General features: G+C 45.6%; 1 protein-coding gene across 1 annotated transcript in view; it reads left to right on the top strand.

Moving 5' to 3' along the window:
• PRKCA (protein kinase C alpha) overlaps positions 1-27,695 on the top strand; it is a 447,219-nt gene that overhangs the window by 406,342 nt on the left and 13,182 nt on the right. The window contains exons 14-16 of the mRNA XM_037808858.1: positions 13,700-13,780; positions 20,590-20,697; positions 22,861-23,001. Of these exons, the coding sequence (XP_037664786.1) occupies positions 13,700-13,780; positions 20,590-20,697; positions 22,861-23,001 (330 nt within the window). The remainder of the gene's footprint in view (positions 1-13,699; positions 13,781-20,589; positions 20,698-22,860; positions 23,002-27,695) is intronic.

The following is a 27,695-nucleotide window of genomic DNA, read 5'->3' as shown; positions in this document are numbered from 1 at the left end:
TCAGGAATTCAGGTAGGACCTGGCAGGGACGGCTCCCTGCTGCCGCGGGCAGCATCAGCTGCGGTGGCTCTGCTGGGCTGGGAAATCCAGGGTGGCCTCTGCTGCTGGCTGTTGGCCAAGGCCCTGGTTTCTCTCTCCCATGGCCTTTCTTTCCATGCATTCTCTTTTCGGTCGGGAACCTACCCCGAGCTTCTTGACATGATGGTGGCTACAAAGAGGATGAAAACGGAAGCCACAAGGCCCCTTACGACTTGTAATCTGGAACTGGACTGTGTCCCTTCTACCACCTTCTGTGGGTTAAAGTCCCCGATCCAGCCCAGACTCAAGGGGACATGGTACAGACACTTCCTAATGGCAGTCACACTGGCAAAGGCCTATGGGGTGGAGGGGTTGCTGCAGCCATCTCTGGAGACCATCATCCTCAGCGGCTGATTTCAATGCTCTGAGTTGGCCAGCAGAAGGGTCTACAGTGCAACAGCCCGAATGGAAAGTCTCAAGGGCGGTGAGGACTTGGGAAGACGGGTTGAGAGCAGGAGTCAGCAAACTTTTCTGGTAAAGGGCTAGCTAGGTGGTAAATATTGTAGGCTTTGCCGAAATCTGTATTTTATGTTTCACCAAGGAGCAAGCAACTATTCTTACCCAAAGGCTAATAGCTGTTTTTCATTTTACATTTAAAGGGTGTCTACCCCGCTTGGCTCATGGGCTGTACAAAAACAGGAGGCAGCTGGATTTGCCCATGGACTGCAGTTTGCAGGCCCCTACTAGAGAGTTCTCCTCGGCCCTCCTCCAGCCTGATCAACCCTTTTGTAGGATGAGGATCTGCAGGGCCATGGGGGCACGGCCACTCAGAGCCTGCACCAACCCCCAGACCATAATTTGGGTGCTCAGGCCCAAGAATACCATCCTGCTTCCAGGACCTCCTGGAGATCCACCCCTCCTAGGGACACCACCTGCCCAGTGGGGGAGGTTGGGGGGCAGTTGATTGCAGGGGCTGGTGGGATGGAACCTGGACACGTGGGCTGGGTGGTCACACACTTGTGCAAAAGGGTCCTTGTAGGTATTATGGAGAGGATCTGGGAAGAGAAGTAGGGGGATAGGGTGGGGGGCCAGGGTGGGGACCGATTCTGAGGTGGAATCTAAGGAGCCCGTGGATTATGAAGCAGAATTTAGTTTTTCCAGGTCATTGGGAAGGCACGTTTGTTAAGGCAGCAGGAGAGAACATATTGTACTTAACAGTTTGTTAGCTTGATTCGTGACACATGTATCTAGACATATGGCATGTGGACTTCAGTCACTCTTGCCCCAGGCCCCCCACATGTTAGAGATGGGCCAATATGGAGTCCTGGGTTTCAGCCAAGTAAATTACGTTACAAACCAAGGAATACTTGAAATAGTCATCGTCAGCATCACTGTCATCCTTATCCAGTGGAACTGGAGGTCAGGGGCAGTGTCTGGATGTCACAGCTCCTGCGTACACAGCCTGGGTGCCAGCAAAGCCTTGGAAGAAGGAGCAGGGTTGGATCCTGGCTCTGCCGCCTTCCTACTGTGCAGCTCTGGGCAACGTACTTGAGCTTGCTGTGCCTCAACTTCCCCAGGGGAAGGAGGGGTCGAGCCAAGCCCAGTGCTGGCTTATAGAACATGACATCTATTATTCTTAATATCATGCTCTTAGTATGTCTCACTATTGAGGAAACTCTTGATAATATTAGATTTGGAGAAGAGAGAGAAGCCAGAGAGGTGTTTGATTTCCTCGATGCAGGAAGAAATGACAGCAGTGGATTGGGCATTTGGGCGGAGATCGGGTAACCGAAGGCAGTTAGGATAGTGTTTCCCCAACCCCAGTTGTTTTGTTGCCACCTTCCTGACTTCGGCCGTGATTAGCAAGTGGTACAGGAGAGCTGGTGGATACATTAGCTCCAAACTAGAATTCACCTGGAAGGATTACACAAAGGCTTAAAATGGGCATGCTTTCTCACCACGTGTCTCAGGATTACTGATGGTCTGGAAGTCACCCAAGTCCAGGCTTGGAGGAACACCAGATTGGGGGCAGGGCTGGGGGGTGGCATCTTCCTGCAAGATCAAAAGGCTGCACTTTGTTAGGACGTTTTCATGGGGCTCCTCCTGAACTGAGTCCAGTGACACCCACCTCATCACATGCGGACCTGGGAATGCTGGAGTTTGTTCCAGATCACATCATGCTCCTGCTCCCCTGGCTGAGATCCCGGGAGACCCACTGCCTGAAGTCTCTGTCACCAGCAAGACACCACTGAGTGGCATTTACCTTTTCTTACTACTTCTTTTGCTGAAGATTGATCCCTTTATTCCAGTACAGCCAGGATTGCCTGGCCCAGCCTTGCAGCATTTAAAGGTACTTTGCAAGCCAGTGATTCACCCTTCTTTTCTGGATGGAAAAAAACAGCCTGTGTGGTCTTTTCCTTCTCTCTGACAGTCTGGGATAGAACCGGGAACAGGGTCCCAACCACCAGGCTCTCTGCTTCACTTTTCCCCTCCCTCCTGCCCTCCCTCCCTTCTTTCTTTCCTTCTCTGCGTCTCTCCTTTCTTTCTTTTGTATTGTTATTTAAAAGCCACGTTAATAATTGCACACCCTCCTTTCTACCATTTGATCCTGTTCTGACCTTTTGGGGGAGCAGTACTTAGGTTGTCCTGCTGTTTCCTTTCCCTTCTCATAGTATAAAGTGAATAACCAGGAGGTAGCAGAGGCGGCTGCTATATATAGATTCCAAAGTGCTCTTATTATGTTTGGGTGCCTTAGGAGAAGTCATTCCTGCTCTCTCCGATGCCAGATAGGGCCACAGTTGTTGTTTAACTAGAAAATACATAGTCTGGACTCCAGACTTCCTGTTGTCATCTTGTCATAATCTCCTCTCTGCTTCTATAATGCATTTTATTCAAAGATTTGAAAAATCGCAGGTATTAATTTTCTCATATGATGTACTGATCCTTGATCTTAGGTATCATATTGTGGGGTATTTTTCCATTTTGGGGTCTGCCTCCCCAATTAGATTCTTAATCCCCAGTACCCAGCAGAGTGTCTGGCCCATAGAAATGTGATAGCAGCCTACAGGGAGGGAGGGGTGGTATGCTGATATCGTGAGAAAAAAGAGGAACCCAGAGTTTTGTTGCTCTGGTAAGAATTAATTTAATCACACAAGGGTGAGATTGTTATCTGTTTTGTTCCCTGCTATACGCCTGTGCCTAGAACAGTTTCTGACACACAGTAAGCACTCAGATGATATTGGTTGACAGAATGAACCAGAAAGCTTAGTGTTAATGGAGACTTTCCAGCTGCCAACAATTATTTCAGAGTGTTTAATAGATATTTTTAATATAACGTCTCATTCCAAAATGTTCCTTCTGTCCTCTTGTGAACACAGTTTAGTTTATTGCCTGAGTCGCTTGCACTCACCTGCCCTGCCCCAGGGGACAGTATTGCCATGTTTTATATGCATATGTGTTTATTCAGCTCACGTGCGGTGAGCACACTGGTGTGTGCATAATGCCATGTGCTCCCGACCACATCCTCGCCCAGTGGGTGCTGGGATGCTAACATCACAGCTGGGAAACGTAAGTTCAGTAAGGCCAAGCAACTTGCCCAAGATCACACAGCTCCTGCGTGGTGGAGCTGGGCTCGAGCAGTCAGGTATGGAGCTCTCTCCCCCGACAACGTGCTTCCAAGTGTCAGCTCTTGATGAGGGTGGCTGGGAAGCATCTCTATTGAGAGGTGGGGGGTCCCCCCCACCCCAACTCTGCTGGGGTGCTTCCTGTTTGTGGAACTCTGCTCTCAGGCCTGGCGATGCAGGAGACCCAGGCCTCTCTCACGCTGACCGTGGCTGCTAGAACAAATGCCACAGACTGGTTGGCGTTAACCACAGGAATTTATTGACTCACAGTTTTGGAGGCTACAAGTTCAAAATCAAGGTGTCAGCAGGCTGGTGCTTTCTGTGAAGTCTCCAGGGTCTGGTGGTGGCTGCCAGCAATCTGTAACTCGCTCCCAGCCTCTGTCATGTGGCCGTCCCTCTCCCCATCTGTCTCCTGCTCTTGTCTCCTACTGCACCTAAATTTCCTCGATCTATCAGGACTCTGGTCATATTGGATCCAGGCCCAGCCTGATTCCGGTGAGCCTCACCTTCACTAATAGGATTTTCAAAGATCCTCCTTACAGATGAGTTCACATTCACAGCACTGGGGGAAGGCGGGGGACAAAGTAACATTGCCACAAAGCAGCCCAGTGGCCTCAGACAAGCCGCCTTGCTGCTCTGAGCCTGGGGCAGTTTTCCAGAACCCTGAAGATACTTTCCACGTTGTCTTAAGGTCCCCTCCAGCCTTAACAATCTAGCAGTTCTAAGAACCCTTTTTTCTTTTTTAACCATATTCCTAAAGCTTCCTTTAATTGATGATCTTTATCATTTAGGGAGAAAAAGTGCCAATAATTATAAATTTTAAATTAGGAAAAGATGTCTCACATGGAGCACCTCACCCCTAAGTTAAACACTTGGAGATACAAAGGAGTGGGCAGAAAAGGAATTCAGCCATTTTATATTGAAGACTTTACGTTAAAGGGAGCAGTCACATTGTCACATTCAGCTGATATTTATTTTTTAAGAGGTGAGACTATGAGAGCTCATTTTCTTTCCTCCTTTCTTTCGTTTCTTTTTTTTTTTTTTTTTTAGGAGGAGGAATTACAGGATGGAACTTTATTTAACCCCTTTTGGCTTCACTGTGGGTCTTCTGCTACTTTATGATTTTACAACTGTGGGTCTTCTGCTACTTTATGATTTTACAACTGGGTGCTGTCTATGAAGAGGGCTTGGGTCAGACCCACCCACTTCTCCAACACACCTTGTGGGGAGTCTGCTCTGTGCTGGGCGTGGTCCTGGTGCTGGGTGCAGAGGTGGGGGGCCCAGCCCTGCCCGAGTAGAGTCTGGGCTCTAATGGAGGACAGATAAGCAGTCTCCATACAACGTGGCAAAGGCTGCAGGAGCTGTGTGGACCTGGGGTTGTGGCCCCAGTGGAGAGAGTGGAGGAGACAGTTACTGAACTCGGGTGTCCAGGCAGTCAGGACAGAGCACCCCAAACACACTCAGGCCCTTCTCCTTTCTTCCTAAACGCTGCTGCTTTGAAACCACAGTGCCTTCGGCCATCTATGCAATGAGTGTCTCTTTTGCCAATGTTCTGTCCTCAAGAATTTATGATTGCTTTCAAAACAACCATTTTGTTCCTATTAAAATAAAATAAATTTATTTTTGATAAAGGGAGAGGATGGTCTTTGATTCCCTGAGACAGTAAAGGGACTTGAAATGTTTTATGCATCAAGGCCAGTGTTATTTTATGCTGAAAACCTGGAAAGAGCAGTCAGGCCACCACTTCTAGATTGGGCTCTGGGAATTGGGTGTGTAAATACAAGATGCAGCTGAAAACTGGAGGCCAGCCAGAGTCTGCCCAAGAATGGGAGAGGGGACCTCCATGCCCATGCGTTACTATCTCATGGGGCCTCCCAAGCAAAGTCCCCAGGGCGAGGGCCTCCAAGTGAAGTGGGTGTCTGGGATGTTTTGATCCTGTTAGGCATTTGAACCTCTTTTTGGAAAGTGTGATGGTTAAATTCATGTGTCAACTTGGCCAGGTGATGGTGTCCAGTTGTTTGGTCAAGCAAGCACTGGCTTGATTGTTACTGTGAGGATATTTCATAGATTTAAATGATAAGTAAGTTGATTACATCTATGGCTGATGAAATCTACAGTCAACTGAGGAGACTGCCTTCAACAATGAGAAGTCTTACCCAATCAGCTGAAGGCCTTAAAAGGAGAAGTCATGATTTGAGTAGTCAGAAGGGAGAATTCCCATCTCTACTTCAGCTAGCCAGCTTCTCCTTGGGAATTCATCAGACCTTCATCGAAATTCCCGGCTTGTGACTTGCCCGAAGGAATTTGAACTTGCCCATCCCCACAGTTGTGTGAGCCAATTCCTATAAAAAAAACCTCATAATTTTTCATAGTATTTACACTATATTACATTATTTATTTATTTATTTATTTAGTCTCCTGTTGGTTCTGTTTCCTTAGAGAACCCTAATACAGCAAGGGTCACCTTAACTGGCCAGTTGCCACCATAGCTCTCCAGGGAACCAAACTGGGTCAAGAGCTGCAGGACCTTCAATTTAGAAAAACTGACAAAAGTGTGGATGCCAAAACTAGATGACCAGGGTTCAAATCCCAGCTTTGCCACTTACTAGTTGTGTGACCTCGGGCAAGTTACTCATCTCTAGTTACCTCATTTCCTCAACTTTCCAAATGGGGCATCAGTAAACCCTCCCTCCTAAAGGTCTTGCAAGGGTTAACTAATGTAACAGAGCTAAAAAGCTGGGCACATCGTGAATGCATGTGATGGGAATGTTGGGTACCGCCATTGGAATTATTATCAGTAGCATCTAAACCCTTAATGCGCTGTCCCCAAGCACTCCCAGGCCTGAGTTGTCAGAAGCCGGAAGGCTTTTTGGAGTATAGTCCCAGCAGAGGGTGGAGGGGTGGGTGGCCTTAGAGTGATGGCCTTCCAGCCTCTGTGGGCCCTTGGCCTGATTAGAAATGAGAAGCTGCCCCTGGTTCCTTTCATACCCTGGTCCTCTGCCTGTGCTAAAAGAAAGTTCATTCATATCTCACTTTACAAGACAGGCAGCCATTTGTAACAGCCTGCATTCCCCGAGCAATTGGCTTATATAAGTATGATAATGATGATCATAATGACAAATAGCAGTAAAACTGAATGGCAGTGGCCCATTGGGGGGTCCATTTTTGAAGCTGCAGTTCAGCCTCCCATGAGCAACAGGGAAATCGGCCAACTCTAGCCTTTCTCACCAAGTCTGCCTCTCCTTTTGTGAATTTCTCCATTATGGGAAACCAAATTGCCATCCCATCTCCTTGCCTGGGGCTTCAGACGGCCCCCTGGGCTTGGCTGTAAGCCTCCACTGGCCCACAAGTGCCAGAGACATTTGCTCCTTTCCCCACTAGGGAAAGACTAAAGACTAAATTCAGTGGCCTCTGAGCTGGGTCCTCAGCTGGAACCTGGTTCTCTAGGCCAATAAGAGCCAGGGATCTGGAGCAAGTTTAGGAACAGGTGGAACTCAAAGGGTCTAGACCAGTGCTGTCCAATAGAAATAAAATGCAAGCCAAAAAATTCATTTACAGGCCACATTAAAAAACAAAAACAAAAACAAAAAAAAGAAAAAAAACAGGTGAAATTAATTTTAATATATATATTATTTAACCAAATATGTTCAAATTTTCTTTTAATTTTTCTTTTTTTTGTCCTAAGTCTTCAGAATCTGATGTATATTTTTACATTTGGAGCACATCTTCATTTGCACTGGCCACATTTCCAGTGCTCAGTAGCCACATGTGGCTCATGTGTTGGTCAGTGCAAGTCTAGACAGCTCGAAACAGAGAGTGTAAAAAACATCTGAAATCACATGTATCTAAGTGTTTCTCTCCAAGCAGGGCTCTCCAACACTGTTTTCGTTTTGCAGTGAGGTTTCGACTCATTGGAAATATTTATTAATAGCAGCCGATCACTGAGGGAAAAGTATGTTGTATTCTAAAAATGAATTTGCAGTGGTGAAGTTGCACCCTAAACCCCTGTCATTTAGATCTGCAGACCTTCCCATTTCATCTTGTTCACAAGCTGAGGGTGACAGGTTGCAAACTTCTCCAGAAAGAAATGCTCCTACTAAATTCTAAATCATGTCCTATTATTACAGTTGAAGACCCTGCAGTGTTCAGAAAGGCTCTGTAATCTCGGTTCAGTGGCTGAGCTGGCGTGTTCTCTGGGGCTGGTGAATGCTGTCACCGAGAAAAATGTGCCACTGGCACTTGGCGTTCTGCTTTCTTTAAGACTTCAAGGAGAGAGTGCTATCTGCAGGAATCATGGGAGTTTAATGCTGTGGAAATAAAAAAATGGAGAGCAAGTAGGAGCCAACTTGGTGTCACGCATCTCACCCCACCCCACCCCTAAAAAATCTCCAGGTGGCTGGAGCTTTTAGGATTTGTGAATCCTTCTCAGGGTTCCCATGCACGTGGCTTCTGATGGCCTTCCATGGTTGCATGGCATATTCCACAGCCCCGAGGAATTTGTTTGGTAAGACTGCTCCGACATTTGTAGAATATACAGGATGTGAAATAAAGTGCGACCTCTGTCATTCAGACACCACTGGCCCTCGGCCTGATAATTCACCCAATAACACTGGTGTCTCAGCTCTGCCTCAACAAACAGTTTACAGGGACTGGCTTTACTACAGTTAAAAGACCAAATTTTATTCAAGTGCTTTTGAAGTAACTGTTGCAACAACTAAAATGGTGATTTCTAATCTCTTTAATCTACTCCTCAAAGCCCTTTTTAATATTTTATTAATCCAAATATGAGTGATCACATGTATTTGAAAGTCAAAAAGTTGTATTTTTGAAACAAATATTTTGATATTCAGAGCACCGTGTATTAAGTGGCTTGAGGCAAGTCTCTTAACTTCCTGGACCTCAGTTTTCTCAATTATAAAATGGGAATAAGAATACTTCCTGCCTCTTGGTGTTATAGGAGATGTGTGTAGAACATCTGACTTGCAATACCTACCCATCAAGTGTACTTTTACTCTCCCAAAGAGAATTTATATTGCTCTTTCACTGCTTCAAGAAAGGCCCTGTGGAAAAGCTGTGATTTTCTTACGCGAAGGAAGTATTACTTGAGTGCCTAACTCTAGCTGCTACAGCAATCCCTGAGATCTCTGTGGTTTAACACAATAAATACTTATTTGCTACTCACACAAATTCTGACGCAGGTCAGGCAACCCTCTTCCTTCTTGTAGCTACCCCATCGTAAAAATAGAATCACCGCTGCAAGCAGCAAGTGGCTTTTAAGCTGCCCCGGAAGTGCTACATCACTTCCTCTGGCAGTCCATTGGCCGGATCTAGTCACGTGACCCGGACCCACGTGCAAGGGCAGCTGGGAAATGTAGGTGAGAGCATGGACTGTTTGTTGAGCACTGACTGACTGATGCTAGAGGTATGTCCCTTGATTCCAATTTATTCTCTGATACAACAATATCGTAGCCTCTTTCTTTAAACTCTTCCCACCTACTCATTTTCAAGTTTCGTTTCAAGGGCAGACTTACCCTTGCATTCACATAGGTGTTGCACCACTGGAATTGAAATGAAATCATCAGCCCCATTCAGTGGAGGTGAGTGATGGTTTATAGGATTTAGCTGAGCAAATTTAGGTGGGTTCTTTTCTTACCTTAAGGGTACAGGTTAAGCACATACAAGTGGAGGAGGGATAAGCCAAGTTTATACCAAGTCACTAATATCAAGGTAATGGATTTATTTTTGTTGCTTTGGATTGGGAATCTGATGTATAAACCAGCTTTTGGTGTTTTAGACTCATGGGCTGAGTAAGGGATAAGCCAGTTCAGCTAAGATAGGCACTTCCAAATGGACAGTACAAATCAGAATTTCTTAATTTTCCTGTGTTTGATATTTTTCTTTGGGTTGATTCCTTAGAGAAGTATTTTAATAACTAATCACTGAGTAAAAATATGTTCATTTTTGTCCCATGGGTTTGTTCTGTAACTTTTTCCCTCACTTGAGAATAGTGTTATCTATTGCACAACTTTTTCTCCCCTGTAAATGTTTGCCTGGGAAACAGCCACATTTGGTATCCTGCCAGGCATCACAGAGTATGTTTTTCTTTGGTTTTATGACTTAGGTAAAGCTCTGCAAAAACCCTTATGGTGGGGGACAAGGTGCATGAGACAATTGTGTTTGGGGAATCTCATCGCATTTCCCTAGAATATCATTCTAGAGAACAGCCCCAAGCTAAGACAATGGATCCTGTGATGCTTGAAAGGCAGAAGTTGAATTTGTTAATCCTTTGATTCAAGTCTTTTTAAAAAAAAAAATATTTTCCAGTTTGACTAGTTAGAGATGTCCCACTAAGATCAAAAAAAAACAAGGGCAAACCTTGGGTAGATTCCTTAACCTCAGTTTCTTCTGTGAAATAGGGATAATTGTAGTATCTACCTCCTAGGGTTATTGGGAAATCAAAGGAGACACTGTCTGTTAAGCATCTCTCCCAAAGCCTGGTAACTCGTAAATACGTAATAGTTGTCTCTGAACCCATGTTTATGTGCTAGGGGTACAGGGGTCAACACAGACCCTACCTTCAGAGCTAATAAACAAAGAATTATGTCATTACAATTCTGTTAAGTGTTCTAGAAAAGACACAAACCCGTGGGAAAGTCACACAGGGCAATAATTTTGTGGGCTCATGGAAGACTAAATTATTAATTCAGTTGTGCTGGGATAAGTAGTTAGCTATTTGGGGGAAAATTTAAGTGTGTTTTCCTATGTCATACCCCAAAATAAATTTCAGATAGATTAAAGTGCTAAATGTAAAAAGTGAAATTACAAAAATACTAGAAGAAAATTTAGTTAATACTTTTACCATTTGGGAAAAGGAATTTCTAAATGTGACTTCAAAGGTAGAGTGTATACTAGAAAACACACACTAGATTTTTCTACTAAAAAGTTTATATTTCTGAGCATCAAAAGATGGCATGAACAAAACACAAAAGAGTTGATATCCTTAAGGTATAAAGAGCTCGTATTAATTTGTAAGAAAAAAAGTTTCCATGTAAGCTCAGTGGGGGTGAGACCCTCATCTGTCCTAGCACCATCTCTGAAAGAATTGATGAGTTAAGCAATCAGGAGAGAATTTGGGCAAAGGTGTTTATTACTAGAGAAAAAAACAGACAGCTGATCCACATGTGAAAATGTGAAGTAAACAAAATGCAAATTAAAAGACCATTGAGATAAAACTTTCAACTATCAAATTAGCACATTTTGGAAAGAACCATCATACTCAGTGTTGGTGATGCTGCAGGGAAACAGACTGCTGGTGATAGTGTAAACAGTACTGCCACTGTCGAGCAATCTGGCAATATGTCTTAAAAGTCTTACTTTTCAATACAACACATTGATTTTTACCCAGCAATTCTACCTATAGGAATTTATCCAGAGGAAATAATGAAATATTTTGCAGGTATGCTCAGGATATGTTTTTGTTAAATAAAGAAAGCAGATTATAGAATGGTGGGTTGGTGTGTTTTTTTAATAGACATGAATGCTTACAACACCTAGAAAAAATTTGGAAAGGTTTTACATCAAAATAACATTATTACTATTTCTGGGTGGCGAGGCCATAGGCAATTTTATTTTCTTACTTGTTTAGCTTTTCATTCCTTGTAGTTTTAATGAATATGCTTGACTTGTGGAGTTAAAAAAAAAAAAAAAAAAAGGTTATTTTTTAAAAGAATAATTTTACTCAATGATGAAAAATTTGGTGAAACTGGCATCATGCATCATGTAGGGATGTCAATCAAGTTCGACCCTTTTGGAGGGCAATTTGCTGTTGTATCAAAGGATTTAAAAATATTAAAATATTAAAGGACGAACGTATCATTTCTATGTTGTAGATTAGAGACTACAACATATGTGTTTGGGTTTTCCAAGTTTGCAGAAAGGAACAAATGTGGTTTTAAAAAGAATTTAAGGACCCCTTGTAGGCTCTTATGTTATCATTTTCTTGTGAAGTAAATGAGCTACAAAGCTGCCAAATCCAAATATTTACTCCCTTGTTGTTCTCGCTTAGACAAATGATAGGAGCTTGTATTTCTCATTCTTCACAGAGAAATAATAATACATTAAGAGAATGCAGATAGGCAGACAAGCAGAAAGTCTTTTTATGCCCCAAGACATTTAATTAAACAACCATGAAAAAATGGGCTGGAACAGTTCAAAGTCAAATTCATATGTAAAAATGGCAGAAAGGTTGTATTGAGTACCTGTTAGTACATCTGCGTCTGGAATCCTGGGGTGTGATCCATGGGTCTGGGAATTGTGTACATTATGTTACCTGGCCTACCTGTCAGGTAATGAAGCTGGTGGGTGGTTGGTTGGTTTGTTCATTCGTTTTTTTGGGTTTTACTGTTTTGTTTTGTTTTGTTTTTTCCACTTCGGTTTTATTGAGATACATTCACATGCCCTACAGTCATCCACAGTGTACAGTCACTTGTTCACAGTACCATCATATAGTTGTGCATTCATCACCAAAATCAATTTTTGAACATTTTCATTACTCCAAAAAAATAAAAAATAAGAACAAAAATACAAGTAAAGAACACCCAAAACATCCCACCCACCCCCTGTTATTCATTTAATTTTTGTTCCCATTTTTCTACTCACCTGTCCATACACTGGATAAAGGGAGAGTGAGCCACAAGATTTTCACAGTCACACAGTCACACCATGTAAGCTACATAGTTATACACTTATCTTCAAGAATCAAGGCTACTGCATTATATTTCAACAGTTTCAGGTATTTCCTTCTAACTATTCCAATACACTAAAAACTGAAAAGGGGATATCTATATAATGCATGAGAATAACCTCCAGAATGACCTCTCAATTCTCTTTGAAATCTTTCAGCCCCTGAAAATTTATTTTGTTTCATTTCTCTTCCCCCTTTTGGTCAAGAAGTCTTTCTCAATCCCACTATGCCAGGTCCAGGCTCATCCCTGGGAGTCATGTCCCACTTTGCCAGGGAGATTTACACCCCTGGGAGTCATGTCCCATGTAGAAAGGAAAGCAATAAGTTTACCTGCCTAGTGATGAAGCAGGTGTTTTAATAAGCCATGCCACACTTATAATTCAAATTGATATTATTCCTTTCCATACAGGGAGGCTACAGAATTATTCCAAAGGTAGAAAAAAGTAGAATGGAGCTCCCATGTACCCATCCTTTATTTTTCTTGTACTCTCCCCCCACCCCCCATTTTTTGCTGAAGTATTTAAAACAAATCTAAGAGATTATGTCATTTCATCCATAAATATTTCAAACCTCATCTCTAACTAAAAAGGACACTTTTTAAGGAGTCGCCATGTTTGTCCTACCTAACAAAATTAACAATAATCCCCCTTAACTTCATCTAATATCCAGACCATGTTTTAATTTGCCCAAATGTCTCAAAATGTCTATTTTTACAGTTGATTGATTTGAATTATGTTTCAAACAAGCTCCAAATATTACATTTTAATATTTTTACGTCTCTTTCAAAACATGTTTGAAACTTCAGTTATTCAACAGATTATCATTGTACCTTTATGTATAACACAAGAAACTAGGACTTTTTACTTTTGTTGTTCTTCCTCCAATTCATTGTTACTATTATTCTTATCATCATCATCTTTATTACTTTTAGCCAATCTCTGTCACATAGTTCGAGCATCTTATTTATCAGACCTAGCTCCTAATGACCTCTGGCTTTTTCTGAAAATTAAATCCACTGCAGCGCCCACCACCCGTGAGGATATTCGAATCCACCTTCCCTCAGTGCTTTGGTGTCTCCGGGTTGATTCAGAAGAGTAATTCCAAAACAGGTTTTGGGTAGTGGGTCATGGGGTGGTAGTTCTCAGTGTGTCTGATTTCCAGGGCCCTCTTCTCTTGGTGCACAAGTCAAGGGCAGGTGTTACCGTCTCCTTTGCATGAACGGAGGACATAACTGCCTGCATGCTTGGCGCACCTGTTTTAACAGGGGCTATTTGATTTACCACTAAATGTAATCAATGTATTTGTTTTCACACAGATAATTGCTTATCAGCCATATGGAAAATCCGTGGACTGGTGGGCATATGGCGTCCTGTTATATGAAATGCTGGCTGGGCAGGTAACGTTTCATTACGTTTTTATGTTTGTTGCCATATAATGTGAGTACTTTAGCCCTGTTTGGGCAGTGATAGCGGGACCTTGCAGTGTAGCGTGCTGATGCTAGTCTAACTTCCATGCCCCAGGTGAAAAAGGGAAAACTCCCCCTGAGAGTGGATTTTATTTAGTATGCAGAGAAATTATCCTCTGTTCATGAAAACCCCAAATTGAAAATACAACCTGGAGCGTAGACAGTGTGGCTTTCACCTCACCCAGTCATGCGCAGAAGTGCCCTGCATTGATGACCACGATGGCCTCTGTAAGTTTTCAGTATCTCAGAACTGGGATTGGTTAAGGTTCCCTGCAAGTTTTGCTGCTTTTCAGAGTCAATCAGCCTGGCTTTTATGTATCCCTTAAAATTTTCATCATCTCTGAAAACAGTGACACTCTTCCAAAATGACCCTTAAAGAATCCCACATCTGGCACCATGGTGGGTACAGATAGCAGCCTTGATTCTTTAAATCTTCACAGCACCTATGGCAAAATGCAGTATTTTCATTCAGAAACTGATCTCATTCTTCCTCTCCGGCTCCTCCATGCACATCTAAACTCAGCTCAGGAAAGATAAAGGCTCTGCGAGTTGATCCAGGGCCTGAAAGCTGCAGAAGCCTCGAGAGACCCAGCAAAGGGACTAGATGCTGTTACTGAAAAGTAAGATTAATTATAAAGTGGTTGACAGGTTGTGGTCTAAATTTGTCCTCTTTAATCACAGAGGGCTATAGATAAACCGAAAAAAATAGTGTATTGCAATTTTCCTCTCAGTTGCTTTATTTATTGTCAGCAGCCAAGGGGGTTGGGGGGAGTTAAGTATAAACAGCCTGGGTCTTTATTCAGTTCCTGGATTGCTTGGCAAATATGATTCTTTGGGGGCATAGATAGTATTTACCAGAAGTCTAATGAGCATATTGCAGCTCGGTGTGTTCGCAGTTGTTCATCATAAGGGCCTGGCCTGGCCTCCTTAGGTCTTTTTCTGCCGAGGTTATTTATGCTTTGTCTTCATTCTTGATGAGTCTGTAATGAGTACTTTATTCTAGAACTTCAGCCTTAATTGTCCTTGGATGCTCTCCCACCCCCCACCCAGGCCATCAGTGATCTGCAAATAACCCTCACTGCGTCCCTGGGTCCTTGGGTCCCCAGAACCACTCACTAACTTAGGTGATCAGGCATCATTTTGTAAAGTATGAACCATCACCCCTCATTTGTCTGTTTAACTGACAAATGACATATTGTTAAGGGGGTAGAGTGCAGAAAAATTTTGCAGGTAGCTTAGCTTTGAACATTGAGTCCAGATTTGTAGAAATTTAAAAATAATTGTGGGCATGAGGGGAAGAGGGGAGAGAAGCGAACCAAATGGTCATGTAGCAAGTACCTCCGCTACACATTCCTCTCCCCGGGTTGTTCCCAGGTTCTGCAGCCAGCATTACCAAGAAGGAAAATGAATGTAATTGTAACTTTTCGCCACTGATCTGCCTTCAGCACCGAGGCCTGAGAGCAAGCAATTACCTGTACGAATGCTTCAGGAATGACCTGGAGATATTTAACAAAAGCTGTAAAAATGTTCCTCTCCTTTGGCTGCATAATCCCTCACCTGGGAAATTATTCTTAGGAAGTAATTCAGAGAAGGAGAAAATGATATGCACAGAGATGCTTGTGGGAGCATTAGTTATTAGAGTACAGCAGTGGAAGCCATCGAAAATGTGCCCACAGACCAGTGAATCCGGCTGGGATGGTATAGCCTCTCAGTGGCATTCAGCATGGAACGGGAAGACTGTGCGGCTACAGAGGAAGTGTGTTTGCAGTATCAGTGAAAAGCAAAGAACTCCAAATTTTGCATCGTAATTTGAAAATAATAAAAGCCTACGAGTCCACATAAAATTCAGACCAGTTTTTGTGTTTCGGTAAAGGGAAAGTGAATGCTACTTTCGTGAGCTCCCCCTGCCTCCAGTAATAAATAATTTTAATTTAATTTTCTGAACATGATTGTCATTACTGCCAACCGAGTATTTCTGGTTGTCCCCTCTCTGGCACATGTTGTTTGCACAGGGCAGAATTGGACTTCCAACACACTCACGGTGGTGTGGGGCAGGTGACTGGTTCTGGCCAATGAGATCTGAGTGGAGATGCTCCTGTGCAGGGCACTGAAGGCCGAGGCCAGATACCCCAGAGCTCATGTTCCAACTCTGGCTCCTCCAAGATGGCAGTCGACCATCGACCAAGATGGCGGCTCGACGACCGCCATTGGCGCAGTTCCTGAGTGACTACAGTGAGCAGAGCACTGTAGCAGTAGCAAGAAATGAAATGTGTGGTCCTGAGCTTGGAGATGTTTTAGGTTGTTTGTTGCCACAGCAGGACCTAGCCTGTCCTTACTGATACGTGAGGCTCAGTGAAAATGCAAATAGTCTACATCTTTGCAACAGAGGACCCAGAGGAGGGAAAACTGTGGTGTTTGATTTGGTGGCATTCCAAAGTCAGGGGAGGAGCTTACCTACTCCTCTGACTTGGCAAATTACAGTCCTCCTGTCCCGTCTTCAGTGATACCTTCTTCAGCCAGGCAGGTGGTTCGAGGAGCAGCAGGCCTGCAGGTCACCGTCAGTCCAACTCAAGGCTGGGAAATTGTGCCAAATTTCCAGTCTTGAGACATGTCATTCTACACGATGACCAGAACATCTCGGGCCCCTGGCACTGCCCCCGCTTTCATTTTCAGAACTCAGCACTCTGAGTGGCGCAGCATACGAGTCAGCCTTTTACAGTTTACCAGAACGATCTCCCCCACATTAGCATGCCCCTCGTGTGCCGGGTTTCTCCCACTCAGCCCTCCAGGTGGCAGCCCTGGGGGACTCCGTCACCGTCTCGCTAGTAGGCTCCCAACGCCCAAGTCTGAATGCTTGGGTGATGATCCTGCTTCTTTCACACCAGCTCTGGAAGCCTGACTAGAGCAAGTAACAGAGTCTCAGTGAGCTCCGCTCCCACCCGGGGTCAACGGTGCCTATGACCAGGAGATTGTTTTGAGGATCAAGGGAGTGAGCGATGCCTACAAACCCTCCACACGGCACCTGACCGTGGAACGAGCCTGAGAAATGGATGTTACTGTTACTGTTGCTGCGGCCGTCATGGCTGCTGTCCCACAAATGCTCATCCTTCTCCCCCTTTCTCAGGCAACACAGGTTCACAGTGGGTGATGACAAAGCTTGATGGGTTAAGGGCACGTCCCCTACCTGGGATGCAGTGACAGGAGGAGCCCTTGTCCCTCATCCTCGGGGCCCTACCAGGGAGAGAAAGCAAGACAAAATCTGAAGTCTATGCCACAAGGGCATTTGGTCTTGGGGTTTTTCTTACAGCTTGGGAATCTTATTGGAACAGACTGCCTGAAGGGCCTCTGAGGATCCTTCCAGCCCCAGTGTATGATGACACATCAGGTTAAACAGGTGTCTTTGCTGCAGGACTTCTCAGAGCCTTTAAAACATAAATATTAACACAGATCCCCAGAGGGGGTTAATGAGGTGCAAACCTTGACCCAGGAACGTCCTGTAGAATTAATGTTCCAAGGAAAACCCTTTGGGGAGTATCAGGGTCCAGGTGTCCTGCCTTCAGTGGGAACACACGGGAGACTTGGTGGTAAAAGGTAAAAGGATCCCATCCCTGACACAGCAGTTTCCATTTCAGAAATTAGCCCTGGGGCGAGCTCACCTGGGCAAGGTGAGTTCCGATGCCATGAGCAAATTAAGCAGGTGTGATAGGCCAGGGCCCTTCACAGAGTGTTTTCCGTGAGCAGAGGGGAAAGAGGGTACCGCTGCATTGTCCTGATCTTCAAATGAGAAGGATCTTCTCATGGCCTCAACAAGAAAGAGCCCTGAGGACAGTTCACCTGAGTTTCTCTTTGGAGAAAGTTTCTCTTTGGCCTTTGGCTTGAATTACCTGGGATGCTGTGTCTGTGCAGCGTTCCTGCTGCTGGAACTTGAGCATCACCAGGAGAGAAGTTGGTTGACTCTCCCTGGTGCCTTCATCACTACTCAACAAGGTGCACCACAGGTAGCTGGCTTCATAGGTGTGTAAGCTATATGGTCACCCAAAGTCCGACTTTCTGAAAGGTCCCGTGCTTAGGTTAATGCTCTGCCAAAATTCTTAATAATTTTGAACAAGGCACATTTTCATTTTCCACTAGTCCCCGTTAATTACATAACCAGTCCTGCCCAGGGGCCCTAATGGGCCACATGGTGAGGTTTTGATTAGTCATCCAGAAGCAGAACCTCCACCCTGCTCACCTCTGGGGTGTCAGTCACTCTCAGAGGATGTGCACCGAGAAATTCAGAGTGAACGGTGCCCCCTGGAGATGTGCCGTTCACAGCTCTGAGCAGAAACCACACTCAGGCTTGTTTCAGTTATGAAAATCTCAGCCAGATTTATGGATCACTTCTTAGGGGAAAGGAGATGTTTTACAAGTGCCAGTTAATAGGTGTTCAGAAGAGGTAGGTTGTGTGATAACAGGCAGAGATGAAGTGGCAGGATGGACTGACCCGCGCGGTGGCTCTGGGCTGGGTGCAGCCCTGCCCTACGCCCAGCAGGTCCTGCTCTGCTCTCAATGAATGGAAATGCCATGTGACCGTCTGCAGCCTGCACCCCCCAGTGGGGTGTCTGCTCTCATCCCAGGGCTCCACGTTACTTCTTCCCATGGAAACTCACTGGGGCAGACTCTTTCTGCTCTGTTTCAAGTATTTTACAGGCAGGCTCATTTGCTTTCTCCTCACCCATCTGCATACTTTAACCAAGTAAAGCACTCTTTACACCAGGCACTCACAACCTGAAAAGAAGTCTATGTATTTATATTTCTAGACCAAAAAAAAAAAAAGATTTAAGTGGCACAGTCTCCCAACACCCTGTTCTCCCATGCCTGGTCGCAAGGGAGAGTTCTTTACAGACCTGGCACCTTTCTCTCAGCTGGATGTGTCTCCAGAGAACTCACCCACTGCCAAGTCCTTTTCAGGGCTGGGGTTGGGGCAGGGCATGAGGTTGGTCTCAGGGTACACGATGAACAGGTCAGGGTGATTTGCACATGGTGGTTGGAGAGGGTTCTACTTGGTTCCACTGCTCTATCTTAATGGGAAATGTCTGATAATAAGGGATAACCTATTAACCTCTGCAGTCATCTCTGACCTGTGATCTGTTTTAAATTTAAGCCAAACAGTGTCACGATGTGAACCCTGAGCATATCAGTCTGTATGACTGTGACTTCTCTTTTCCATGAGAAGGAAGACATGACGAGATACAAGGGCCAACCCCTGGTTTGCCTTCTTCATCCTAAGCCCAACTTCAGCTAAGTCAGTGGCAAGCATTAGGCAATGTCCCGTAAACCCTAGGCTCTGTGTGCCCTGCTGCCACAGTGACAGGTAATCTGTTAACTTCCCTCAAGATTAAAGAGGTGCTGGTGGAGAAAGCCAGAAGGGGCTCCCGGAGCTCAGCCTTCCCTCCGGGAGGGTTCAGGCGGCCCCTTCTGAGACAATACCTCTGCCTTGCCAAGCAGTAGGCCCTCTGCGTGCTCACCAGAAACCCCTTTTTACAGATTGGAAAACTGTGTTTTTAAGAGGTGAGTTGCTTATCTGTGGATACTCAGCCAGGAAGTAGGAGGCCTAGAATTTTGGTCCAGATCCACCTGACTTAAAATTCATGACCTTCCCATGGTGCTCCCAGGTACCCCTCTGTCAGTCAGGGTATTATAAACCTGGTTGTTCTAGTTTCCTGGGCGCCAAAGCAAATACCATGCAGTGGGTTGGCTTAAACAATGGGAATTTCTTGGCTCACAGTTTCGAGGCTGAGATAAGTCCCAAATCAAGGCATCATCAAGGCCATGCTTTCTCCCGGAAGGCTGTGGCGTTCTGGGCCTGGCTGCTGGTGATCCCTGGTCCTTGGCGTTTCTGTCACGTGACCATGCACGTGGCGGCCTCTCCCGGTTTCTCCCTTCTGTTCTGGGTTCCCTTGACTTTCAGCTCTGGCTGCTCCCTCTGTTTCTCTCTCTGTGCCCTTCCCTATAAGGCTTTTCATAAGAGACTCAGTAGGGCCACACCTTAGCTGAGGTAACCTCATCAAAAGGCCCTATTTATAGGCATTCACACTGACGGGAATGGATTAAGTTTAAGAACAGGTTTTCCTGGGGTATGTACAGCTGCAAACCACCACACCAGTGGAAGAGGACAAGGGAGGTGTCCCGTGAAAGTGAAGCTCCCCTTGGCCACCACCATGTGACAGGCCACCGTCTTCTCTCTAGAAACGCAGACACCACCACAGCGCAGCTCCTTGTGCAGACAGCAGGGCCCCGTGTGAAATCTTGGACTGGGGAAGGCCCCTTTGTCCGTTCCAAAGTCCACTTGACTCCGTGTTCAGAATCCAAAGGCATTAGCATTCTCTACCGCACCCCCACCTTCTGAACACAAAGCCTTCTGCCACCCAACTTAATCGTAATTAGACTTTTAGCCCATAATGGCAACATTAATGGATTAATTATAATTTATTTGCAAATCATTAAAAGCATTACTCAAAAACATTTTCCCTAAAGAGCGTTTTGGGCTGCCCCAGGCAAGATAATTAAAGGGACAGAGGAAAAATGAAAAGCACATAACTGCCAACCTAATTAAAGATAAATAAACCTGCAAGTTAACTGAGCTAACTCTGCAGCCCGCAGTGCGCCAAGAAACCTGGATGCTGAATTGGCTCTCCAGACATCAGGTTAATGAATTACTCTGCCTAAGTATTTTTCCCTCTTGCTCTTTTCCTGAACAGCCTCCATTTGACGGTGAAGATGAAGACGAACTCTTCCAGTCGATAATGGAGCACAACGTTTCCTATCCAAAGTCCTTGTCGAAGGAGGCCGTTTCCATCTGCAAAGGAGTAAGTAGACTTGGATTCCTTTATGACTGTGGATCAAGAGGGTCAACAGCGTGAAATATGTTCTCCACACCTCCACAGGGGATGACAGGAGTACCCCACACTCAAGGTGCTGCTTTCGGCCATCAAGGGCTAGAGCTTGGTGACACACAGGGTATGGGAGAGCAGAGGCCCGGAGAGTGGGGTCAGATCCCAGTAGTACCTCTGGGACTCAGGCTCAGTCACCTAATCGTTCTGTACTTCAGTTTCCTCGATTGTAAGGTGGCAAAAAATAATACCCACCTCATAAAATTGTGGCTAGGATTAACAGACGTAATCACAGACCCTTGGAAAATGTCTTGCCTCATTTGGTGTGGCTTGGTTAGTTGTTTCTTTGTTTCACTCTTTTTCTGTAATTGAAGGAAAAGTTGCATAACAAAATTAACTGTTTTGAAGTGTGTAAGTAGTGACAACATTCACAGTGTTGTGCAACCATCACTTCTGTAACATTTTCATCACCCCAAAAGGAAACCTCGAACCCATTAGCAGTCACTCCCTATTGCCTCTTTACCCTAGACCCTGGAAACTACCAATCTACTTTCTGTCTCTATGGATTTATCTGTTCTAGGTTTTTCATATAAGTGAAATATCATACAAACTGGGTCCTTTTGTGTCTGGCTTCTTTCATGTAGCATGTTTTTAAGATTCATTGATGTTGTCACATGTATCAGGACTTCATTCCTTTTTATGGCCGAATAATATTCCTCTGTATGGATAATTTTATGTTTAATTTTTTGAAGAACCACTAAACTCTTCTCCACAACAGGAACACCATTTATATTCCCACCAGCAAGGTATAAAAGTTCCTATCTCATTGTGGTTTTGATTTGCATTTCCCTGATAACTAATGATGTTGAGCATCTTTTCATGTGCTTGTTGGCCATTTGTATATCATCGTTGGAGAAATATCTATTCAAGTCTTGCTTTGCCTTTTTTGAGATACATACAGAAATGAACACAAATCTTAAGCATACAGATCAATGAATTTTCACAAAATGAAAATACCCATGGAACCACATCCAGTTCAAGAAACAGAAAGTTTCTAAAACCCTAAAAGTCCTCTGTTATGGTCACTACCCATTACCCACCCCAACCCCTGTCAGATAACCAGTGTCCTAACTTCTCACCACATGGGTTAATCTTGCCCCTTTTTTTTGAACTTTGCTTAAATGGAATCTTGCAGAAGCTGCCCCTTGGGCCTGGCTTCTTTCACTCAGCATTGCAGTTGTGAGATTTATCCATTCTGTTGTGTGAGGTTGTGGTTCCTTCTTTCATGTTGTTGTCTGGTGTTCCTTTGTGTGAATAGACCACAGTTTAGTTATGTATTGCACTGTTGGTGGGCCTTTGGGTGGCTTCTCTTTGGTTTGGGGCTATTACAAATAAAACCACTGTGATCACCTGGTTCATGAGCTTTGGTGAATATGTGAACACATTTCTGTACAGTAGATACTGGCAAGTGGACCTGCTGAGTTGTGACTCGGTTAGTTTTTAATGGCCAAGTCTTAGGTCACAAACTGATTTCCAGACTTAGTAAGATGGAGCGCAGCACACTCCTAAAATTGTCTGTTGAGTTCATTCCTCTGGGAAGCACTTATCATGTGTCTGTTCTGCCCTCGGGGAGCCTAGGGTGTTTGCTTCCAGTCCTCTGGTAGGCACTGGAAATTAACTAGCCGCCTTCTGGTTACAGTTTTATTTTTATAATCCATAACATTTTGGTCCAGGCAATTAGTCGGCATATGATGCTCAACATCTCCCTCAACTGCAATACTGTCAAAGCGCAAATTTTTTACTGCTTGTGTCTTTTTCCCAGATACACAGACAGAGCAGCAGCTCTGAAACAGATAGTAGATGAAGATGCCTGTTTAAATTCTTCTTGTGTTTGGCCATGGGTCCAGATCGCTTCCCTGTTTTCTTTATTGTGCAAATCACTATAAGAAGGTCTGTACCTGTCAGTGTTGTATTTGTGAGTTGGTTTGACTCTGTGCAAGCCCCTGAGCTTCTGGTTAAGTATCCTGAGATGCCATCCAGGGGTCCACACACAGGCAGGGGCAGAGGCAGGGCTGGGCACAGGGAAGCACTGTCTTCTGAGAGGCACCATCATCTCCTTTTTCTCCTTTTACTTTCTAGCTGATGACCAAACACCCAGCCAAGCGGCTGGGCTGTGGGCTGGAGGGAGAGAGGGACGTGAGAGAACACGCCTTCTTCCGGAGAATCGACTGGGAAAAACTAGAGAACAGGGAGATCCAGCCTCCCTTCAAGCCCAAAGTGGTGAGTCAGCAGAGGAGTGCGTTTCCCGAGCCCCGAGAGTGTCCCTCCGACCCTTTCCCCTGGGGAGAGGAGGCAGGTGACCCCCCGCTTCAGCAGGGTGAAGTGCAGGGCCAGGCACCAGCCTCGCCCTCAGTCCTGGGGTCTTAGCAGCCGGGAGTCCTGCTGAGCTTGGAGAGCAGGGACAGTCCAGGCAGGGAGGGGGCACCTGGGCACACATCACCCCCGAGGAGAGCGGCTGCAGAGCACACCGCCGGAGCAAGGGCCGGTCTGCTTTGCGGATTGGAGGTCGTGCACTCCCACATCCAGCAGAGCCGTGGTCATTTGCTCTGAGTCCTTGGAAGGACTTGGGCCTCACGTCTGTCTCCAGCTTTCCTGAACTTGCCGTGACTGATGGTGGCCCTAAAGCATGGCTCAATCTTAGCTCACTCCTGGGCAGTCCCTGGGTACAGCTCCCACCTTGGTCATCTCCTTGTTGGGGGTTGAAGGCACTTGCGTTGACAGCCATTCATTTTTCATTATTTAACAAACACTAAGTACCAGGCTCTGTCTCAGTGCTTTACAAATATTAATTCATGTAATCCTCAGAACAACCCTGAGAGGCAGGTATTATTGACCCTGGTTTACAGTTGAGAAAACTGAGGCACAGAGAGGCATTGAGTAACTTGCCCAAGGACACCCAGCTGGTGGGTGGAGGAACCATGGTTCAGACTCCAGAGTCTGTGTCCTCACCCAGTGCACCATCACTCCTCGATGACTGTTGACAGTCGGTTTTCCGATTGTTGGTTGCAGCCAGTGTTTGCCTTTCTCAGTGTTTGTATCTTTAGAGCGAAACTGAGATTCTTTGTCAGCCTCACTCACACCACGTGCCACTTTGCAGTGCATCTGAGGGACTCTGCTTTCCCCTGCATCCAGTTTCTAAGGGGCGGTGTCCCCTTCCAGCTCTGCCACCATCTCGGCCAGCTCCGGGTAGTGGCCAGCAGGACTTCTGCTCCCAAGATTGCAAAGAGAACTGCTTTCTTCCACAGTCAGCTTCAGAATCATCTGCTGCGTTGTTTCGACCCAAATCTGTCTCCTGTGACAGGGTCACCACCCTGAGCAGGCAAAAGGGACACTCCTACAGCGACAGTTATCTGCCAGGGTAGCACACGGCTTTATTCTTAGAGCAGCAACTTCCTCATCAAATAAGCTTGTGTGTCCTCTGCACCAAGAATAAAACTGCTGGTAGTGAGATCCCACTTGATTTTATTTTTCCAAGATATTTTTAGCACAGAGTGAAGAAAAACTAAAATTAACCAGGACAGTTGACTTCTTCCTGATTCATCATTTCAAACAGGGCCTTGATATTTCTGCCAGCCCCTTCTCTTTAGCCCGTCCAGACCACCAATTTCAGGGGACTCTCATGTGATCCCTGCCCTTTAATTTATGAAACAAGGGGGCCTCATCCAAGTGAATGGAGACAGAGTGACAAACGATGCTGCAAATGGTCTCAGGAGCAAATTCTGCCAGGGATTTCCTATTTTCTCTTTTGCCTTTTATATTTATTTGGCCTTCTTATATTAAAATATGAAAGATGCAGGAGCATCCTAGGCACAGCTTAGCTTTTTGCAGGATCAGCCTAGAGCCACACACCGGCCCAGCTTTAAGGGTTGAGCAAGATGCAGTGAGTCATAAATCACTTTCGGAAGAGATGAGTGGCAGCAGTCAGCCACCAAACGGATCTCCTCTCGATTCCCACCTGGTTTTCAGAAGAAACTGCTCACTTGCAAAGTCTCCCACTTTTGTGGCTATCATGGTGCTAACTCAGACATAAGGAAAGCAAGAGGATGTCACTGCTCTGGCAGCTGAGAATGAGTTGTCACCTGTGGGCCACAAACGTCCCTAGGGGCAGAGTGACACCCACACAGTCAGTTGAGCTAGGAGCAGGGTGCATTCATTTATTTATTCCTGGAATGCGGCTGGTCATTTGTTTTGTTTTTTAAAACTGAGTGCTGGTTAGAATAAAAAAATAAATAAATTGCCTCTGGTTGTTGGGGAGGAACCCCAGAACTCACGAGCAGAAGGAAGAAAGTGTGGCCCAAGGCCCTGAAACTGAAGGTTTGGTGTGCAAGGCCCAGCCCGGTGTAAGCTCTAGCCAGAGGGAAGGAAGAGATCTTGTCTGCTCCCAGCGAGATTTCCCAGCAAAAGCCCAACTTCATGGGTGAACCTGGGCCCAAAGGAGGAAGGAGAGAGAGAAGTGGACAGATGGACAGGAGACTGGACAACAAGAGACAGAGGCCCACGGCAGCAGCGGCAGGTGGCAGACTTTTTGTCTCAAAAGCAGAGTCAAGGGCAAAGGGATAAATGGGGAAAGTTCTCATCCCTGGGAGAGCAGCAAAGAGCCACTCGAGTGCTCAGTCTCCACTAGACCCTATGGCCTGCTGGGTGCCCAGCAGCAGAACAAGAAGGTGTTTTGTGAAAGGGCCTTCCCCTTCCCCTTCAGCAGCATCCTGGGGCATGACTCTCCAGGCGCTGCCGTGCTGGAGCTGAACGACCACGAGCCAGGAGCAAGCCAGGCGGTCGAAGAGGACATCTATGACAGAAGAAAGCCACCTAAGTCAAAATGCAATCGAGGCTGCAAAGCACGCCGCAGTTAACACAAAAGGCAGTGGAGAGCTAGCTGCATCAGAGAGTTGTTCTGGGATGTGGTTTCCCATCTTCCTCTGCTGAAAAGTGGAGTTCCTGATCCAGAGCTAATTGAAAAATCAAAGGATTTTGCAGATAAAATACAGAGCTGGTTGTTCTCTGACAGGTGGTTTTGTTATTTCAAAGAGAGACACAGCAATGCAAGCCTATCTATTGCAGCTGAGCACTCAGGCAAATGTGTTGCTGCCAGAGACTTTTATTTAATTGTGCACAGTGACCCCCTTCTGAGAGGAGCCCCTCCTCTGAGCAGTTTTATGGTGCTGGCTGACACCACTTGTCTGCCTTGGTGACATTTGTCCTGTGGTTTTTTAGCAAGTGCTGGTGCCTCAGTTTCCCCGAGATTGATCAGATCAAGGAAGTCAGCTGTCTTCACAGCAGCACTGCTCCTGGCTCCCACAAAATCAAACTTCCAGTTCCTGTAAAATACCAGCAGAAGACTTCAAGTACCCACCATGATTTGCTAGGTGCTCCTGGAGATCAAGTTTTCAAATTGGTGCTGGTAGGATCGGAGGTCCATCATTTTTGTTTTATTTTACTTTTTTGGACCTCTGATGAAAGATTGGATGGCTCCCTTAAGGAGGGAAGGGGCATCCGACCACCGGTCAGGCACTGAGCTTATTGAGAGGAATTGGTACTTTCTGTACTGTCCTTTCATCATCTTCCTGCCTGCCAAAGTGACCTTACCGAAGCTGACGTTTAGACCAAAGTGCCTTGCAAAATGTGAAATTCCACTGCAAAATATACTCCATGATGTGGTTGATCCATCAGGAGGCTCCAGGTGGGACTTGGCATCTTGTTGCGGCATTGGAGTGAGGGTCTACAGTGCAGCTGTGGCTGGATGCTGCCCAAGGTTGCACACGAAGGGAGCAGAGAGAGGAGGGTGCCGGCATCAGGTGTGCAGGGGGGGGCCATCTGTCCTGACGGTGGGGGCTCCGGAGGCTCCAGGGGGGCGAGAGGGAGAGACCTGCCTATGTGGGGAGAGAGACCAGGCCCAGGGGAGCAGCATGTGTCCCCAAATGGTCCCTGGGTGCAACAGGGGAAAGGAGGATGGTCTCTAAAAATCAAGGCCATCCTCTGGGGGTTAGAGCCATTTGTCAACTGGTTTGTTTTGTTAAAACAAAAATGATCAGTTCTATGTTCTCCTGAAGATGCAGCCACAAAACTCTTCCTTCTTCTGCACAAAAAAAGGCACAAGGCAAGCTGGCCCCAGTGATCTCTTCCCGAAATCACAACTTGGAGGATCCCCTGGGGTTGGCATCTGCTTGTCCACGCACCCCCGGACACGGGTGCAGTCAGCACAGCATTTCGCTGATGTTCTTCACAACAAACCTGAGTCATCAAAAAGAGGCTCATTAGTGTTCAGAGTATCCCATGGAAGAAGATGCTTCTTTTTTTTTTTAAGTTAAAAAAAGATGTCCCCTCTGAGAAAGGTTAGTGTTCAGTTACTGGGGGAGAGATGAGAATCTCCAGGCTGTTTCCAGTGGTCCTGGGCAAGTCAGGAGGTGCTGGGTGAAGAATTCCTGCAGCCAGCCTGCTTAGCTCAGCAACCCGAAAACTCAGAGTGAATAAAGCTCAGTCTTTCTGCTTCACCTGACAAATAAAAGGCCAGAGTTTTAGTCCCTGCAGCACAGCCTCAGAGAGAGACATGCACATGAGCCCGGGGTCCTGGTCTGGGGCCATGCTGAATTCTGTAGGCTTTCATCACGTGAAGGAAATGTCCAAGAACAGCTTCCAAATTTCCACTTATCCCACCTATGATAAACAACACTTGAATGCAAATATTAGAAGGGTAAAGTTACTTAATTTTTCTTTTTTGAATTCCATCCATTGGTCCCATGGATTGGAATGGTTAGTTCACAGGCAAGTCAAAAACATTTCACTGCGCTTAAATGGTTTTGAGAGAGAGAGAAATGAATGCCTAAAGCTAACACCAAGAAATATATGCCAGAGTTGACAGATACTCAGGGCACTAGCTTCTCTTGGAAACAGGCCTGCTGTCTTTCCCAGGTAGC

The sequence above is a fragment of the Choloepus didactylus genome, chromosome 18 (assembly GCF_015220235.1).
Source record: "Choloepus didactylus isolate mChoDid1 chromosome 18, mChoDid1.pri, whole genome shotgun sequence".
NCBI classification, from domain to species: Eukaryota; Metazoa; Chordata; class Mammalia; order Pilosa; family Megalonychidae; genus Choloepus; species Choloepus didactylus.
Note: the sequence above shows the minus strand (reverse complement) of the source record. Positions and strands in the feature narration are given on the sequence as shown.